General features: G+C 50.4%; 2 protein-coding genes across 6 annotated transcripts in view; one reads left to right on the top strand and one right to left on the bottom strand.

Annotated features, from left to right (window-relative positions):
* LOC147619643 (alpha,alpha-trehalose-phosphate synthase [UDP-forming] 1-like) overlaps positions 1 to 19,778 on the bottom strand; it is a 192,538-nt gene that overhangs the window by 22,476 nt on the left and 150,284 nt on the right. For 4 of the 5 annotated variants that reach the window (XM_086773322.1, XM_086773321.1, XM_086773320.1 and 1 more), the window contains one exon: positions 11,704 to 11,826. The exons of the other annotated variant lie outside the window; for it this stretch is intronic. In XM_086773322.1, the coding sequence (XP_086629448.1) occupies positions 11,704 to 11,826 (123 nt within the window). The remainder of the gene's footprint in view (positions 1 to 11,703; positions 11,827 to 19,778) is intronic. 5 annotated transcript variants of the gene reach the window in all.
* On the top strand, positions 4,356 to 6,350 carry LOC147619644 (uncharacterized). Its single transcript, XM_086773326.1, has 2 exons — positions 4,356 to 4,769; positions 5,942 to 6,350. The coding sequence occupies exons 1-2, from the start codon at positions 4,455 to 4,457 to the stop codon at positions 6,206 to 6,208; spliced, it is 582 nt and encodes a 193-aa protein (XP_086629452.1). The 5' UTR covers positions 4,356 to 4,454; the 3' UTR covers positions 6,209 to 6,350.

Below are 19,778 nucleotides of genomic sequence, written 5' to 3'. Positions count from 1 at the left end.
TTCAACATGTTTTTGCAACACTGCCCCAGATGACTCCGGATATTCGTAGGGCTCAGCAAGAGCTTCTTTCTCATGTTTCTAGCATTGTAGATATGGATGAAGCCGTTGATTCGGAGTCCATGTTTTCAGCTATGGAATTGAACAGGGCAATAAAGGCACTGGGTAAATGGAAGACTCCAGAATGGGATGGATTGATTGACTGAGTGGAGCTATTTTTGCAGCTTTGGCCTATGCTTGAAGAGTGACTTTTGCTTATGATCTTGGAATTCGGGCATCATGCCTTCTGCTCGGTAGGAGGGACTGATAAGACCGGTGCCAAAAAAAGGAATTGTGTCAAAAACCTTCTGATTGGTGTCCTATTACCTTGATGCCAATGATTTATAAATGGATCACTAATCGCCTCAAGAAGATCTTGAATAGGGGTTTGCATCCAACACAATATGGTTTTGTGCCTCGTAGACAAATAATAGATAACATTGCGAATATCTACGTTGGCATAGAGTATGCAAAATATACCAAGCAGTGCCGAAAAATAAGCGGTGCTGAAAACCTGCGAGCTCCCCGAACCTCCGCCTCTGTTGTCTGTGTCGCCCCCCTTCCTTCCTCCACATGTGCAAGCTAGGTGTGACACCTAAATGTTTGAAATTAATGTTTCGAGAAGAATGCAGTGCAAGCAAATTTATGAGAGGAGGGCCTCAGGCTTTTGATGGTGAGGTACACTAAAAGTGTTTTATTGCACCTTTTCTGTATTTTAAGGACTTAGCTCTACGTGTCACTCCACTTCCTCCGCCTCCTCCTTCCTGTGCAGACTTGCTACGCTGACCTTCCCTAGCCCTTCCTCACTTGCCGCCCCCCCTCCTTCCTCTGCCTCCTCCATTCTGCGCAGCCTTTGCTGCGATGCCCTTCCCCCGCCCTTCTTCGCCCGGTTTTTTTTCTTTTTTCTTCTTTTTTCTTCTTTTTCTTTTCGCTTTTTTCTTTTCTTTTTCTTTTTCTTTCTTCTTTTCTTTTCTTCTTCTTCTTTTTCTTGTTTTTTCTTTTCTTTTCTTTTTCTTCTTTCTTCTTTTCTTCTTTTTTCTTCTTTTCTTTTCTTTTCTTTTTTCTTTTTTCTCCTCTCTCTCACATCGTGTCCACTTAGGAGAGCCTGCGAGATCTGGGACTATGCCCCAGTGGTATGATGACGAGTGCAGAGCCCTATACTCACGGCTCCGCATACAGAGAGCCTTGGGAGCCATCGCAGAGCATGAGTCGAGGAGAGAGATGAGGAGACTTACTCGCCGCAAAAAGCGGGCCTTTGCAGAGATACAGGAGCTAGAGATCTTTCATTTCTTCATGAGTAGAGAAAGCCTTATCTCATGGCAGCACTTCAGAGAGCCCCGGACACCGACACCCATTGCAGACCCACAGACATGGCACACATATGCAAAGGGCCTATACCACGCCCCACAGCAGCAGCCACCTATACCTCAGCCACAGGAGCCTCGACCTACCACAGCTAGCTTCTTTACCCACTCGATGGTAAAGGAAGCTATCCGCCGCCTATAGCATGGACGGGCCGCCGACCATATGGGCCTACAAGGTGAGCGTCTCATATATGCAGTAGATTCTTTGGCTCCTTCTCTTGCACACCTGTTTAACAGGGCACTAGCAGAGGGTTTGCCTGCGGAGTAGACACACCATTGTGCTGATCCACAAAATAGGGGATATGCTCGATCCGAGCAACTACAGGACAGTTATGGTTGGCCACGTGTTGGCCAAACTCTATGGTGCAGTGCTGGAGCAAGAGCTTAACTTATATGCTGAGCGAGCAGGTTTACGCGGCAGGCAGGCTTCAAGAGAGCTTTCTCTACCACTGATCATGTATTCACTTTGAGATGTACGATTGATCAGGCCAGAGTGAGGAAGAGAAAGCTCTATTGCTGCTTTGTGGATTTTCGCAAGGCATTTGACACAGTACCACGAGAGAGGCTCTTTCAGCGCCTGCAGTCTCTTGGCATACCAGCAGCAGATATGACATGGTGCATCTATGCATTATATGAGCAGGTTTTTGGGCGAGTCAGATGTCCAGGAGGTATGTTCGAGACTATTGCTAGCACCATTGGTGTGAAGCAAGGATGCCCACTTTCCCCCACGCTATTTGGGTTATACATTGATGAGGTGGCTGACTTCATTACACGGGGAGGCGGAGATGGAGTTGATTTAGCAGGTACCTCAGTACATCTTATGCTTTATGATGATGATATTGTATTAGTGTCTGAGTCTCCGGGTGGTCTACAGCAGCATCTACATGCACTCCATGATTTCTGCACACAGAGGGGTCTTACTGTGAACCTTGGGAAAACCAAGGTTATGGTCTTTCATACATCGAGACAGGGTAGGAGTCAGCTGACATTCACTCTCGCAGGATGCCAGGTGGAGGTGGTGACATCATACGTGTACCTAGGGGTTACCTTCTCTGCACAGCAGCCACACGCTTCACCATGGGTTTAGCAACCAGAGCTAGATTGACACGGGGATATGCAGAATTGGCTATGCTAGAGAGAGAGTGCCACCAGGCACATTTTCAGGAGCCCCGGACGAAGGGGTGGCTATTTGACACATTAGTCACACCGGCATTGATGTATGGAGCAGCGGTATGGGCGCCAGGCCTTGCTACCCATTGGTGGACACAGATAGAGAGACCACAGGCCCTCATGATGGCACGCATGATACGCAGCAGTAAACCGTCAGTACCTCATGACATTATCCGAGCAGAGTTTGCTGCGCCTCCTATGATGGTAGAGGCCATATTTCAGACTATATGCCTGCTAGACAGATTCAGAGAGATGCCACAGGACAGATTGTCATACAAAGCTTTTGAGGCATCGAGACAGCTGGCTGAGGCAGGAGACAGAGGATCATGGTATGCACAGGTCACACATTGGTTCTCACAGCATGGCCTAGACATGGATCATCTACCACCATTCCAGTATGACAGGGATGCACCACATATCCGTCTCTCTCATAGTGAGAGGAACAGAGTATTGAGATAGGACCTATGGCAGCTCTATACACGAGAGACATGGATATCGCCTACACAACGTCTTCCATCACTTCATGAGTATCACTGATGATGGATTTATAGAGAGGCCTAGATACATGGAGGGCTTTTTACCACACGGCTCCCGAGTGGCTATTGGTCAGCTTAGAGTTTCATCACACCGATTGGAGATTGAGACTGGCAGAGCAGCACGGGTCCCCCGAGAGGAGAGGGTATGCAGATTGTGCAGAGAGGAGGTGGAGAGTGAGGAGCATTATGTATGCAGATGCAGAGCATATACAGCCATCAGAGAGAGATATCCCATTTTATTCAGAGAGCCACATTCCCTACGCCAGATCTTTGAGGCAACAGACCAGCGCATACTGGGGAGATTAATTCTAGACATACAGCGCCACAGAGAGACATCATTACAGGCTCAAACAGCTCCAGAGGGGGACGACAGACACAGATTACGACATTTTTTCAGAGATCCATCCCACTCACAGCCCCTACACGGCAGGGAATTACTCTCCAGAGAGCAGAGACACTCAGAGCCCGCCGCAGGAGACAGAGGACACCTGGCTTTCGGACACCACGCCTATACCAAAGAGAGAGAGATGACAGAGATCAGAGCTCAGTCTCACAGAGGACACCTGGCTAGCTCCATCCTGTACCATACTGGGGGTAGCCAGGTGTCCTCTTCTTTTTTCTTCCTTTTATTTTATTTTCTTTCTTTTTGCCCTTTTCCACCCTCTCTTCCTTTCCTCCGCTTTCTTGCCTGCCTCTTCCCCTTGGTTCGGATTGCTCCTCATCCGGGTTCAAGTCAAGCTTTTTCTTCAATTAGCATCATGGCTAATCATTCTCCCTCTGCCGGGCGAACCATTGTTTTTTCCAAAGCCGAGCTTGCGGTCCTCTACGCCGAAATAGAGAAAGACTCCAAAACGACCCTCATTGCCAGAATCTTTGGATCTCACCCATCCCGTCTCCAGGCTCCGGAATGGGTCCTGGCGCCTCTGCCCTCCGACCTCGCTCCACACTTTCGAGATGTCAGGTTGCTTGGAAGAGGTTTCTTCCAAGTGGATTTTGCTTTTGAGGACGCAGCCTCAGAGGTTTTGAAGGTCAACCCTTTGCCATTGGGCCCAAGGAAGATATTCTTTCTTCCTTACTCCAGCTATTTTGACCCTCTTGAGGAAGACCGGAACCGTTTCCCAATTACTCTCAAATTCCCAGGTCTTCCTCGCGCATATTGGCCTATGTTAGAGGGCATCGGGTCTGCCTTTGGGCTGGCTCTTCAAGTGCCCCCCCTCCACGCCTTGCCGACATCTTCTCCCTAGCATCGGAGGATGCTGTCCCTGGGGTCAGGTTTTTTGCCCGTGACATTGAGCTCTTTGAGGACTATGTTTTGCTTCCGGTCCCTTGTGGCCCTTTGAAGCAACGTATGGAGATTCTAGGTAAACCCGATCAGTGCCGGGTTTGTCACCAACACGGTCACTTTGCTCGAGATTGCCCTCGGGCTCGAGGTCGCAGGAGGCCTCGTAAGCGTGCTTCTCAGGCGCCACCTCCCTTGGTTCCTTCCCGTCCTTCAGTCTGCCAGGTGTGGCGAGCTGTCTCTCACGCCCGCTCCCCTGGTGCGATTGATGGGAAGGCCTCCTCGGATCATGTACAGATAGATAATGTTTCTGGTCAGAGGGATGTGTCAGTTGATGCATCTTTGCAGAGAGATGATATCTCAGATCAGGATGATTTTGTTGATGTTGGAAATAAGTGCACACTAGGTGTACTATTTCTCTAGTCTAGTTTCAGTTCAGTCTTTGTGTCTTGAGTCTAGTGCCATGTGGCACCTCTACATTTATCCCATAAGTGAGTCTACTCAATCTTGTACTTCTCACCTATAAATTGTAGGTGTCACATCAATGAATGTATCAATCTTGTGTCTTGTCTACACTCATCTCAAGGTAACTCTTTGTCTTTCATTTGTTCTTGTTTCATTTCTAGTTTTGCTCTTGCTTTCATATTTTCTACATGGTATCAGAGCAGGCTGCTCCTGCCCTGTATTGCCCGCCATAGCTTCAGGCCACCATCTCCCTAGCTGCAGCATCTACATCAGCAGATCTTGCTGTTCATTCCTCACATGATGAGGAATGGGCTTTCTGATTACTTCACCTTTCTTGTCTACCACTTTGACCACCGATGATGTAGGTCAAGGGGTTCTAGTGTCTTACTCATTATGCTTTTTGACCTCTCTCTTGTCCCTACCCAAGAGGCAGAGATTGCCCTTGAGGAGGGGATGTCTTCAAGGTCCATCTGTTTGTCTACAGTCAGTCTTCTGTCTATCTAGTCTTGTCTGTCTGTCTATCTGTTGTTTGTCTATCTGTCTATCAATCTGACTGTGTCTTGTTTTAGATCCATCTTGTCCCTATCCTTGTGGACCCATATGAGGATATCACTTGAGGAGGGGTGTCTCAAGATCTTTTGTCTCTCATGTCTTGTCTCTCAGTCTATCAGTCTTTATGTCTGTCTTCTAGTCTTGTCCATCTTGTCTTCTAGCTTGTCTCTCAATCCTTGTCTAGTCTCTCTGTCTTGGTCTTATCTTTAGTCATGTTATAGTCTTGTCTTTTGTCTTCCTCCTAGTGTCCACTTAAGGAGGGTGTTGGAAATAAGTGCACACTAGGTGTACTATTTCTCTAGTCTAGTTTCAGTTCAGTCTTTGTGTCTTGAGTCTAGTGCCATGTGGCACCTCTACATTTATCCCATAAGTGAGTCTACTCAATCTTGTACTTCTCACCTATAAATTGTAGGTGTCACATCAATGAATGTATCAATCTTGTGTCTTGTCTACACTCATCTCAAGGTAACTCTTTGTCTTTCATTTGTTCTTGTTTCATTTCTAGTTTTGCTCTTGCTTTCATATTTTCTACAGTTGAGTCCTCTCTACTTGGAGGGGCCGATATGCAGGATGTTCAGCACAGTGGGGATCATGAATTGCAGGATTTTCAGCGCAATGCCATTGCCCTTGATGCCCCGCAGGGCGACCTTTCTTGTACATATGCAGGTACTGTGCAGGCCCTCGGACAAGGGCATGTCAGTGGACTTTGCCCCGTGGATTTTCCCGTCCTCCAGCATTATGAGAGTCGTCCTCAGGCTGCCCATCGTCTTCTTAGATCAGGGGTCAAACCCTCTTCTCTTCCATGAGAATCGTCTCATGGAATGTTCAGGGCCTTGGAGGGCTTCCCACCCGTGGTAGGAAGCGCCTTCTGAAGGACTAGCTTCACCCTGCTGTTACAGGAGGGTCTATGGATGTGCTTTTGTTGCAGGAACACAAATTGGATAGATCTCAGTGTGGCAAAACTGGTAAGATGCTTTCTGGCCACACCTTTTGGTCCTTGGCAGTTGAGACTAGAAAAGGTGTTTGTATTTCAGTGGCAGCATCGCTTATACCTCATGTTATTGGGCACGGTGTTATCATCCCTGCTAGAGTGCAGTGGACCTTGATCATGCATAAGGGTCAGAAATTGGGAATCGTGAATATCTATGCACCTAACGTGAGAGGTGAAAGGGTGGCCTTTTGGGACACCATTACAAATGTCATTCCCCAGGTTGATCATTGGATAGTAGGAGGAGATTTTAATATGGTTGAGCAACCTTCTGACAAGAAGGGTGGACGCGAAGGGGGTTTACACCCTTTGGAGCAAACCTCACGGGAGAGGTTCACGCTTTCCTTTTTTGACAGGGACTCCTGCACTGAGGATGACTTCTAGAGAAGGCCAAATTCCTTATCTTTCTCTTGGCATAACCGCAAGAGTGGGGATGAGACCATCTTTGCACGTCTAGACAGGTTTTATGTGGATGATTGGTCCTTGGACAGAGGAAGCACCATTGCTATTATGCCTGGCACCACCAAATCCGATCATTGCCCCGTCGTTTTGTGTCTCAGGGAGCATGGGGCTAGCTCGGCCTCTCCCGTGTCCGTATCCCTGACTCTCTTTATCTAGATGCTAACATCTCCCTTGAGATCATAGAGAGATGGAGATCTTGTGATGGTCCTGATCCTCCTCATAATATTGCGCTAGCTCTTGAGAGGACCAGCCATCATTATCATAGCACTGCCTTGTCCAAGAAGAAGGAGGCTTTGGACAAGGAGAGAGCTATTAGGCGTAGGATTGCTGCTCTTCAAAGGGAACATGAAAAGCATCCACATGCGTCTTGGATTACAAACCTCTCGACCACAGTTAGAGCAGAGCTGCAGTTGGCCATGGATAGGAGGGCTGAGTTCGCCTTTCATGCGAATGAGGCTTTTTGGACTCAGATGGGTGGCAGATGCAACAAAGAGTTTTTTTCAGCACACAGGCCTTCCCATAGCAGGGATTCTGTGAGGTACTTGCAGGATTCATAGGGTGAGGTTTAGATTGAGCCTGAGGGGTATTGCTTCAGATTTTTATCGGTCTTTGTTGACTGCAAAGGTGCCCTCTCCTCAGAGAGATGTGGCACGGCAGAAAGTTTGGGAGTGCATGCCCAGGCTCATTACAGATGCTATGCGTTCTTCCCTGGATGCCCCTTTCTTGAAGGATGAATTCCTTCACGCACTGCATACTCTTTCTAGTGGTTCATGCCGAGGGGATGATGGTCTTTCCCCCGCCTTCTTTATTCTTTTTTGGGATCATATTGGAGATGCTATCACTGTTGCCCTTCAGGAAATGTGGTTGTCGGGTATGATGCCTCCATACCTCACGGCGGGCTGATTCACCTTATCCCCAAGGGTCGGGACAAGACTGACATCAAGAAATGGAGGCACATTACCCTCCTTGGATCTTCATATAAAATCTTAGCTAAAGCCTTGAGTATAAGGTTGCAGCCAATTCTCCAAAACACCATTCATGATACCCAGAATGGGTTCCTCCAAGAAAGGAGTATATTTGATAACATCTTTTCTTTCTGGGAAGCTGTCGAGTGGGCAAAGTCTACTCAGTAGCCTCTTGCCATTCTTTTACTTGATTTTGAAAAAGCTTATGACAAAGTGGATTGGGATTTTTTGGAGGGCACTATGGCACACATGGGGTTTTCCCAAAACTAGATCAAAGGGGTGTCTTGCCTGTACAGGGAGGCTCATAGCATTGTTTTAGCCTGCGGGGGGCGCGGTGAGCATTTTCAGATTTCCCGTTCAGTGAGGCAGGGTTGTCCCCTCGCCCCTTTACTGTACGTCATTGTAGCTGAGGCTATGAGTAGGTTTCTTCGGGCTGCCCCTGGTGTTGTGGGTCTCAGGCTGCCTTTACGCATGGAGGAAGAGTTTTTGGACTCTGAGTTAGCAGATGATACGGCGTTGTTCCTTGAGGCTTCACATGCTTGTTTATGTGCTTTCCGGACAGCCTTGGAGGCCTTTTGTTTGGCAGCAGGAGCTACCATCAATTGGCATAAGTCAGTTGGTTTATGATTGAGATCTCCACCTTGCTTGGTGTGAAATTTCCATTTTGTAAAATTTTTTCATACTTAATAGAAGTCTCCTTTCTGAAAAAAAAAAAAAAAAACAAGCATCTTCTTGTAGGTTGATATTGCTAAGGCTTTAGATACAGTCCAATGGGACTAGATTGTGAAAATCATGGCGAAGTTAGGCTTCGGTTCAAAAATATAGCACATAATTTATTGGCTGTATCGAGATAGAACTCCGAGATGCACAAGGCTTACCTCTCTATGGGTTTTGGGTAGATCTGTTTGACAAGGCTACCTTCTCAATGCCTTGCTCTATGCTATTGCTACTCATCCCTTATTGGCATATATGGATAAGCTCATTGAGGCTGGTAGATTACATGGGCTTCGTTTGCTTGATGGCTAGCATTTGGTTGCTCAGGAGTCACGCATATGCTTCTTTCTTGAGAATACGCAATCAGATCTGCAATGTCTCATGAACACCTTGCATATGTTTGGAATGGTAGCATGTCTTTTTATCAATTTTAAAAAGTCAAAATTGTTGCCTCTTAGCGAAGTTCATTGGAATTGCATTCTATGTCTAGGGCAAATTATATCGTCTACACAACATGTCAAACATTTGGGATATCCTCTGGGATGGAATCTTTCACTTCGTGATGCTACAGATTGGGTGCTACAAAAACTTATTATGAAGTTGGAATATTGGAAATTCTCTAATTGGCCACTTCATGTCAAATTGAGAATAGTTTAATCAATTTTGATGGCTTACATTCAGTTTTTTCTCCCTATTCTGGCATGGTCTAAAAACCAAATCTCTTATTTTATGACAAAAAGCATTGAAATCTTTTGGTAAAATTCTCATTTTAAGGCGGCCTTGCATCTCGTTAAGTATGAGTTCATATGCTCGCCTCCGAAAATGCATGAAGGACTTAACATTTTGAATATTCATTATCATGTTCTGGTGCGCAAAGCTCCTCTGCTTCCAACTTTACTTGCACAAGAACAGCCCTGGACGCTTATGATTGCAGTTCTTTTCTTTAGTGTGAACACAGATGCATTTGCAAATGACAACTAACTCATCGTGAACTTTTATTGACACCGCATAGAGGCCAGAATGGGCGACCCCCCCCCCCCCCCCCCCCCCCTTGGAGTATTTTATTACCCAAGGAGAATAATATCAGGGACAAGCTTTGAGGGCCTTACTCTCCCCACGGGAGATGCTCGATTATCCATATACAAATGCCATAGCACAGCCCAACAAGAGGCAACCAAGCCGGAACATAGGCTGTAGAAATGCCGAGCCAACAACATAATCCATATACCTCCGTGTGGATACTGATTCTTTCCCAAAAACCACGGGTCTTCATGCAACAGAGCTGGTACAGCAAGTACAACTCTCCATTCAACTGCTACAGCAGGTACAATGGCTGGTACAACCGGTATAGTGGCTGTGGTACAGCAAGTACGGTGGCTGGTACAACCGGTACGGTGGTTGGTACAGTAGGTACAACAAGTACAAATGCTGGTGCAGCATGTACAGTGACTAGTACAGCAGGTACAGTGGCTGGTACAGCAAGTACAGAAGCTGCTACAATCGGTGCAATTGGTGGTACAGCAAGTACAACAAGTACAAGGACTGGAATAGCCCGTACAATGGCTGGTACAACAGGTACAGAGGCTGGTACAACAGGTACAATGGCTAGAAATCATAATAAATGATTAAATACCCTTGCCTTCAGTATTTCTTCGCGATGGAAGCCTCCAAAACAGTCCCCAACAGCCAATATTCTTCATGGGCAGCCTTCAAGAGAGAGAGAAAGAGAGTAGCCATCATTAGGGCAGCCTGTAACGGTGGTAGAGGCTAGTGTGCAGCAAGAGAGCCTTTTTTTATGAAGAGAGAGGGCTCCAATTTATAGATTTGGGCTTCCCATGAACTAAAATGGCAAGAGAAGGCTACAATGACAAGTGGAGAGCCACACAATAGCTAAAGTGACAACTGTGAGGCCACTTGTCTCACTTTGATCCACTTTCTAACAAGTGTCAGGCCACTTGTCTCACTTTGGTCCACTTTCTTGTCACATGTCCCAATCTAAGAGATGGGTCCTTCCATAAACTTTATCTCTAAAAATATCCCAACTGGTAGACATTCTGTCATAGGCACTTTGCCAACTCTTGGTATTTGCTCAATTCCAGATATAATGACGCGAACGGAATTTCCATCGGAGTCGGGCCAAAAATAGCAACTCTCCTAAATTTTAGGAGTGTGGTCCTTTGTATTCTAGGATAATCCCCCATTCCCAAAGCTTGTACTTTCCAAATATTTAGACATCCTAGAGTCCACCAGACCCCTTTCATACTGGGAAATGTCCAGGCTAGTGACACTTTCTCTTACGTTTCGGCTGCTTTGATCTACAGTTTGTCGATCGAGTTAATAAGATTTGGCTCCTCGCTAAGACAACTCGTTGGTGGGGGAAACAAAACCTGAATCTGGCATAGTAAATTGCCACTCAAATCTAGATTATTTTTATGGTGATGCTTGTTGGGAGTTCTTCCAGTTGGAAAATTTCTTGAAAAAAGACACATAGCTACTGTGAAATGCCCTTCTTGTGGTTGCTTAAAGGAAACAATGATGCATCTTCTTTGGTCTTGTCTAGAGACCAAAAGTTTCCTTTGGCAAATTTCACATTTTCTTAAACTCAAATTCCTAGAGTATGCCTTCTCTAGATTTTTTTGGCTTTTTGGCAGGTGGCCTTCTAGATTGGATCATGCATGTCCCTTTCTAATGTGGACTAGATATTGGGCTTTGTGGACAATATGGCATGCAAGAAATCAATTTGTTTCTCATTCCATAAAGGATTGCACGCTATCACTACTTTCGTCAATCCTTGCGTTAGTCTTTGTTTGACAACATTGCATCATCATATCAATGATGGCCAATTAGCTTTTGTTTTTCCACTTTTTTAAACTTGTGTGTGTGTTCTTCAAGAAGTTTGCCTCACTTTTGAAGGCTTCTTTTCTTTGTGCAGTGAAGCAATAGAACATAGCTTTTTACCCAGAAAAATAAGTGTGTACATATACATGAACACACACACACACGCATGTATATATATGTGTGTGTGACACACACACACACATATATATATGGGCCTAGGTGGTAGCCGCCATCCCCACCTTGAAATTTCACATTACATCCAATACTGTCTGCTGATGTGAAAAAAACATTTCCTAGAAGATAAGTTTGACAAGAAAGAAAGAAAGATCCAAACCTGGACACTTTCCATCCAATCCATGTTCAAATGTTCAGGCATGGTGGTTTTCCAATCTCCCCGAGTATGCTTAAGAAACATACCGTTCTCAGCAGCTAACCACAAATCAAAACTCCCGAAGGCCTGCCAAAATACAAAAAATTTGAAATGTGAAAATCTGATCATACCAGATTTTCAATAAAGAAGTGAATAAGAAGTTCAGAATTAGTAACAACACTGAAAATTTCCTTTGTTCTTACTTTTTTTGGTCAATTTCCATGCTTACAGAAAAGTACTCTTTGAGGCACTTACGCAATCTGCTCAGCTAGAGATCCTTCTATTGGTGAAGAAAAGGTACGTGTGATCTGTGGCATGTAAGAGAGCTGCTAAGTGATTAAACTCTTGAGTTGAGGATCTCGGGTTCAATCCCTAGTTGCCGCAGCCAATGGACACCAGGTCATATTTTAAGGATAATGTTCACTTATTAACACCTAGGACATTCTTAATTAGTTAAGATGTTGCATTGAATGGTTGATAGACAAATGTTCATTTATAAGGACTATGCAATGAGAAGGGATATGAAGAGGTGTGAGTGTTTTTTGTGGGTAGCCCAAGTGGTAAAACCTTTCACATAATGAGGATTATTTAAGCAAGCGGAAAAATGTTCTTCTCTATATTTGTGATGCAAGCTTGTGATTCAATGTTGTTATGTCATTTGTTCAATTTTTTATTATATTTTTCCTCGCTGGCCTTAGGCCTAGGATCCTTCCATAGTTACCGTTTTTCACCACCCGTAGGCGTTTTTTTATCCGCCCCTAGATGATGCTGCCGAGGAAGCACCGTGTGGGGTTTTGAACCCAGGGCCTTGTGGTCCTAGACAAACACCTTTACCACTTGAGCTATCACCGCATTGGAGCTATTTGTTCAATTAATAGCTTAATTTTTGAATTTATTCCACGAAATTGGTATCCGAGCAATTCAATTTTTGAAGTGAGTGGGAGAAAGAAAGAAAGTAATATGCAACTAACACATGATGAACCATCCAATTTATCTAAGATATCACAATCCTTGGTATGGGAAACCGATTCTTGATGGTTATCTTATTTAGTGTCCTGTAATCCACACACATACGAAATGAACCATCCTTCTTCTGCATGAGAACGGGTGAGTGAAATGGCAAAGAGCTTGGTTGCACTAAACCCTTCTTGAGGAGTTCACCAACCTGTTTCATAATCTCCTCTTGTTGGCAAGCACTAACACTATGCCGGCCTACTAGGAGGCGAACTACCTGGCACCAAATCAATGCGGTGATCCTGTGGCAGAGAAACGGGCATTTCATTTGGCAATGTATCTACAAAGCAATCTCTATACTCACTTAGAAAATTCAGCCTATCATGAGTGAGAGAATCAACATGCACATTGCTATGTTCCACATCATCACATACAAAAACCAAGTACGAAGAAACACTCTTTTTCATTGCTTTCTTGATTTGTACGTGAGATACAATGGGGATAGTATCACCCGATATGCCTGCATCTATATGATGCTCTCGGCCTTTGTAAGAAATCTTGTTTGTCGGGTTATCTGCCCCCTGCGAGCTCCGTCTCATCCCCCTCCCGTCTACCTTCCCCCTGCAGCTTCTCGCCGCCGCGCGCCCCCCTCTCCCCCCCCCCGCCTGTCCCCCGCCTTCTCCTCCGCCTCTCTCCCCTGCCTCCTTCCTCGTTTCCTCCCCCACCATCTCTCCCCCCCCCGCCTTCTCCTCCCCCGCCTCCTTCTTCGCTTCCTCCCCCGCCTCCTTCTTCGCTTCCTCCCCCGCCTTCTCTTCCCCGCCATCTCTCCCCCCCCGCCTTCTCCTCCGCTTCGCGGCTCTTCCCCCCGCCTTCTCCCTCACCTCCCCCTCCGTCTCGCCCCTCCTCCCACCGCTAGCTCCCCCGCCTCAGCTCCCCCCCCCCGCCCCCGCTATCCTCTCTCCTTCCGCCTCTCCGTTTCCTCGTAGGGCTGTGCCCCTCCCGTTGGTGACCCCGGTCTCTGGCCTTTTCCCTCTGGAGGACTCCATGGAAGCCGCTCCGACTACCCCTGCCGATTCCGGTCTCCGTCTGGAGTTCACAGATGCAGATCATCAGTTGTTTGTTTCCACAGTATCCGCTCTTGAGGCCTCCTCCTTGGTCTGCAAGATAGTGGGTAGCCGTCCGATGCGGAGAGAGCTTCGCGACCTTCTGCAAGGCAGCCTCGTTGGCGTGCCTGCCAAGATCGTCAGCGTCGATTTTTTTGGGACGTGGCTACTACCAGGTGGATTTCGAGTCCCCCCCAGGCAGCTCAGACGGTGCTGGCTCGGAGCCCCATTGCCCTCCGCTCATCCCGGGCATTCCTGGCGCAATGGACTCACGGTTTCGACCCCGTTTCTGACCCGCTAGCAGGCGCGACAGGTTTCCCCATCACTATCTGCTTTCCAGGACTCCGCAGGGAGTACTTGCCCCTCTTGTCATCCATTGGCAAGGCGTTTGGGCAGGTGGTGGAGACGCCTCAGACAGCGGCTTCAGTGATAGCTCGGGCAGCAGGACTCCCGGCCATTCGCGTTGTGGTTCTATCGCCGGAGTCCCTCCCGAAGACGATCCCTCCTCCCTTGTCTTTTTGGAGGACATCTGATACAGCGCGTGGAGTATTCGGGCCTCCCCAGCCAGTGCTACATCTGTCGGGAGATGGGCCACCTCGCACGCGCCTGTCCCCGCAAGGGGGTTCATCCTTCACGCTCTGCCGCCTCTGGACCCCCTTCAGGAGGCCCGAGGGGTGGCCATCCACCTCAGAGACCGGATATCCCTGGCTCGTCTCAGCAGGCGCCATCATCTGACGAGCAGGCCCCGGCGGAGGATGTCGCGCAGACGCCAGCAGGCAGCACAGGCTGGCGGATAGGCGACTCCGGCTGGCGTCCAGGCACCTACCCGCACTTATGCTCCAGTCAGGGATAGGCGGCCAGCAGGTCCCACCCCGATGGATGAGGATTCAGTCTCAGTGCCCGTTGAGGCCGCCGGTGGAGCCCCCCACGTGGAGACCCCGCTCCCGCCTCCCCCCGCGGGGGGCCCCGCCCCCTCCATGGAGCAGATTCCTGAGGATCCCGGGCTGCACTCTGCGACCCCTGGCCCCTCCTCCCCTCACTCAAAGAGCACTCCTTCCACCCCCCCCTCTCCCCCCCCAGCCCCCCCCCTCCCGCGTCCCCCAGCGGCCCCCCCTGACACCTCTCCTCGGGCAGATGCCTCTCCATCCTCTCCTCGCTCTCCCCCCTCCTCTCCGCGAGCTACCATCCCTCCCTCGGCCTCTCCAGGATACTCCTCCAGACCACCCACTGCCCCGGGGCAGTGCAGCTGGGTAGGCCAGAGTTCAGTTCAGCGGCTGTTCCACCGCCACTTCGGGCCGGTGGAGATGGCGATCCTAGCTTCGCCTCACAGAGTTCTCTCCACCCAGCCTCCCCTGGGGGGCCCCCGCGAGTGATGGGGCTCCCAGTGGGTTACGGCTTTTTCAAGTGTCTCCAGCTGGATGTTGGCCCGTTCGAGACACTGGTCGCGCCCCTGCGAGTTTGCGTGGTGTGCCATCCCTCTCGTTCTCCTTCAGTGGTGAGCAGCATGGTGGCCTTCTCCTTTCCTCTCAGTGTTGCCCCAGGCACAGCATGGGATTGCAACTCTGTAGAGGAAGTTTTGCGTGATCAGATACTGGAGTTCTCTCACCACTTCAGCGACTTGGGGCTCACGGACCTATTGCAGACCAGATTACACTCAGCCCGCATGAGCTTGTTTGGTATAGGAGATTGGCGGGCGGATCCGGTCCACACCTCAGTTGAGGCGGTGCTACTGATTCTCCTCCACGCCGCCCCAAGGATGCAGCCTACCTTTAGATACATATATGCCGAGGATTGGTCTCACGCCTATGCCCTGGACAGGGCGAAGGTGGAGTGGGGCTGGACACAGAGACAGGTCACCCTCTTTTTGGAGAGACTCCGCACCCGGATAGACAGCGACTATTCTCCCTCCAAGCCGGCGCCCAAGACTCATAGAGTGGAGGGCAGCTCATCCGGGCCGGCTGAGAGGGGTGAGCCAGTGGCGGCTGCTTCACTTGCCATCGCTCATGCATGAGGATCCTCTCATGGAACATCCAGGGTCTTGGTGGACCTCGCTGCTACATTGGTCGGGGCAGACTTCGCCAGGAGATCCAGAGGGCTCTCGTTGGAGGACCCATAGATATCCTTTTCATCCAGGAGCACCACCTTTTTTGCCGGGCGTACCCGCACCTGCGGGAAGATCTTGCCAGGCAGGAGTCACACTTTTTGGTCACCGGCATATGGCTCCCAGGGGAACCAGGGTGGAGTATGCATCTCAGTCAGCGAGCAGCTTCTATCCGAGGTTGTGGATTCTGGCACTCTGGTCCAGGGTCGAGCGCAGTGGATCATCCTTCGGGTTGGGGAAGACCGCATTGGCTTCCTCAACTTCTACGCCCCTAATGGGGCGACCGGGAGAGCTGAGTTCTGGAGCACCATTAGGCATTCCCTCCCCATGGCAGACCATTGGTGCCTAGGGGGGGATTGCAACATGCTGGAGGATGCAGCGGACAGGATGGGGGGGAGCCAGGAGACCATTCATGGGCCGGAGCTCGCTGCCTGGGAGGAACTAGTGCTGCAGGTGAGAGGCCAGGATCCGTGGACTCTCTCGGAGTTTGGCAGGTTGCAGGGGAGTTTATCTTTCTCGCGCTCGGATAGACGGGCCACAGGAGTTAACCTTTCCCGCATCGACAGGTTTTACATTGATGAGTGGGCTTGCGATAGAGGTGGCACTGTGGGTATACTTGCAGGCTCCTCGTTTTCAGACCACTTTCCAGTGCTTCTCTAGATCGAGGACCCTACGAGAGGAGAGGGAGGCCAGAGCGTCCGGATTCCAGATTGTCTCATAGAGGAGCCCGAGATTGCGACCAGAGTTGAGCAGGTCTGGCAGGAGCTTCAGTTCAGGAGAGGATCGGCAGCCAGCGATCTTGACAGGGGTTTGTAGGAGATCAGTAGGATGCTCAGACAGGCTGCCCTGGACCGTCTGGAGGCTTTCAGAGAGTAGGAGAGGAGCCTGCGGAGGAGTCTAGCCTCCCTCCAGAGACTTCACGAGAGGGATCCTACGAGCCCTTGGATTACAGAGCAGATGGAGTCGGCTCGCACAGAGATCAGATCCATCGAGGAGAGGAGGGTGGAGTTCCGATTCCATGCTCGGGCTTCTTTTTGGACACAGGCTGGAGACCGAGTGACTCGAGATTTCTTTGAGGCGACAGGGCCTCGCTTCAGACGAGAGGGTCTCAGGCGTCTTCGGCAGGCTGATGGCCAGGTAGTGGTGGATCCCCCCAGGGTTCGGGCGATCGCCACAGATTTTTACAGGGATCTGCTCTCTGCTGAGCCAGCAGATGACAGGGTGAGAGAGGCTCGGGAGGCAGTCTGGAGCTTCACGAGACCGGTTGTGCCGGCCTATTTGCAGCACTCCCTTCTCTCCCCCTTCTCGGATACGGAACTGGAGGAGGCTCTTCAGGCACTCCCTCGGGGCAAATGCCCAGGAGAGGACGGTCTCTCAGTGGCTTTCTTCCAGAGGTACTGGGGTCTCTTGCATAGGGGTTTCAGATTGGCATTCCAGGAGATCATGGAGTCGGGAGACATGCCGGACAGCATGGCAGAGGGGTTGATCCACTTGATCCCCAAAGAGGGAGGAGACAGGCTGGAGATTAGACAGTGGAGACCGATCACCTTGCTAGGCACGGCCTACAAGGTCCTAGCTAAGGCGATCAGCAGGCGGCTTCAGCCTCACCTTCCGGACATCATCCACTCCACGCAGACAGGCTTCATCCAGGATAGGAGCATCCTGGATAACATCTTCTCTTTCTGGGAGGCTACGGCTTTGGCTAGATTTCGGCAGGAGGATCTGGCAGTGCTACTCGACTTCGAGAAGGCATATGATCGGGTGGACTGGGCCTTCTTGGAAGGCACTATGGAGAGGATGGGCTTCCCCCCTCAGTGGATCCGTGGGGTCTCTGCACTCTGTACACATCGGCTCATAGCCAGGTGCTGATACAGGGTGTGCGCGGAGAGAGGTTCCAGCTCTCGCGCTCGGTGCGGCAGGGGTGCCCCTTGGCGCCCTTTCTTTTTCTTTTTGTGGCGGAGGCCATGAGCACTTTCTTGACGGCACAGGATACACGTTTGCGGGGCCTCCAGCTCCCCATCCGCACCTCGGAGGAGCTCCTAGACTCGGAGTTTGCGGCAATGGACAGGTTTTGCAGAGCCTCGGGCGCTTTGATCAACTGGCACAAGTCGTGTGGGTTGTGGGTCAGTTCTGTGCCCCCCCCGACTTGGAGGCCAGTTGATGGGTTTCAGTGGCCGCCCCCCGGCACTACAGTGCGCTATTTGGGATGCTATGTGGGCATCGACATATCTCCGGAGCAGCAGATAGCCCCCCTTCTTCTGAGCATTCGGAAGAAGCTTCAGTACTGGAGTACCGCTTGTTTATCTCTGGCTGGCCGAGTAGTTGTGCCAACCAGGTTTTGCTTGCTACCATGTGGTACATCACTTCTTGCTGGGCCTTGTCTCAGGCGTGCATTGGCCAGGTGCAGAGGCTCATCAGGAACTTTCTTTGGTCCGGTGGCGACGGGCGGCCCGCCAGGGCCAAGGTGGCATGGGCTGTGATCACTCAGCCGAGGGAGAGAGGCGGCGTGGGCATAGTTGATCCTATTTGTCAGAGCCGGGCTTTGCTTGGCAAGTTGGTGGTTCGTGGCCTCCTACCAGGCGCTGAGCCGTGGAAGGAGTTTCTTGTTTCCAGGATTCTCAGCCGCACTCCTTCTCTTAGCGGCCCCTGGACCCCCAGCATCAGGTGGATCTTTACAGAGCAGCGATCCAGAGGAGTGGGCATTGGCTTCGAGGAGCGTTTTGCAGCTAGCCTTCTGAGGGCCTGGGAGCATCTGAGGCCGTCACTCTTCCAGACTCCCCCGGGCACCGATGAGGAGCGCCTGAGGCAGCCATTGATCTGGAACCCCTTGATCCGACTTCCCAGTGGTCATATGGTTGGATCATGATCCCACGTGTCGTGGGGCCTGTTGAGTTCCGGCCCAACCCAGTCCCTAGACGACTGGATATGTTTTCAGCAGCTGTCTCTAGAGGTTCAGGAGAGGAGACTCAGCGGGATGAGGGGCAGAGAGCTGATGAGGCAGGACATTGAGGCGACCATCCCCCGGGAGTGGCGGACTCCAGTACAAGACCCTCCACCTCCACAGTGGATGGGTGTCTTTACTCGGCATGAGATCCTTCTAGCGGTCTGCAGCTCAGCAGAGAGAGTCGCCCCACTCACCTTCGAGGTGGGAGAGGGAGGCTAGCTTCAGAGGACCCGACTAGATTTGGATGAGTTCCAGGGTTGTATCTTTCAGAGGGTGCGGGTGGTCGGCTTTCATCAGAGACAGTGGCATGTAGACCCCTCACCGGCCTCGATAGGGGAGGACTATTCTTGGAGATTATGGGCTTGGGACAGCAGGCCTCTTATTCGCCTTCAGTGGGATCCAGGCGAGTGGCTTTGGCGAGATCCCTACTCGGCCCCCACCAGCCCAGGCACCCCCTTTTTTCAGTACACAGCGAGGCTGGGGCGGCGGATCCAGAGGCACAGGATAGCGGCCACCCCGGCGGCAGCCGAACATTGGCGGCGACAGGGGCTCTCCCCTGCCTTCCTTAGGGACTTCTGGCAGCGCCTTTGGGCCAGCTTCCGGCCCCGGAAGGTGACGCTCTTTCTCTGGCTTACAGCGCATAGAGGACTGGCTGTGGGGGCTTGGCTAGCTTTTGGCAGACACCCAACGTCCTGCCCCCGATGCGGCCGTGCACAGGAGTCGCAGCGGCACTGCTTATGGGATTGCCCACCACAGGCACAGCAGGTCTGGCAGCGCGCTCTCGGGATGGTTTTTGTAGGCTCGCCAGGTGAGATGATGGTGACGTGGGGCGCGGTGGCTTGGGCCACGGACAGCGGCCCGGCCCTTGGATACAAGGACGTCCCTGGCAGTGTGACCATCCAGGTCTCTGACAGGGTGATGGCGGTGGTTCCGACGC

This window comes from Cibotium barometz, chromosome 33 (assembly GCF_041138505.1).
Source record: "Cibotium barometz isolate CiBa-2024 chromosome 33, ASM4113850v1, whole genome shotgun sequence".
Classification (NCBI taxonomy): domain Eukaryota; kingdom Viridiplantae; phylum Streptophyta; class Polypodiopsida; order Cyatheales; family Cibotiaceae; genus Cibotium; species Cibotium barometz.
This window is presented reverse-complemented; position numbering and strand designations above follow the sequence as displayed.

What these genes read in the sequence shown, in the direction of transcription:
- LOC147619644 (XM_086773326.1), top strand. Translation starts at nt 4,455, where the DNA reads ATGGAGATTCTAGGTAAACCCGATCAGTGCCGGGTTTGTCACCAACAC. An exon ending in ATCAGGATGATTTTGTTGAT is followed by an intron (nt 4,770 to 5,941) that starts GTTGGAAATAAG and finishes TCTACAGTTGAG; the next exon opens with TCCTCTCTACTTGGAGGGGC.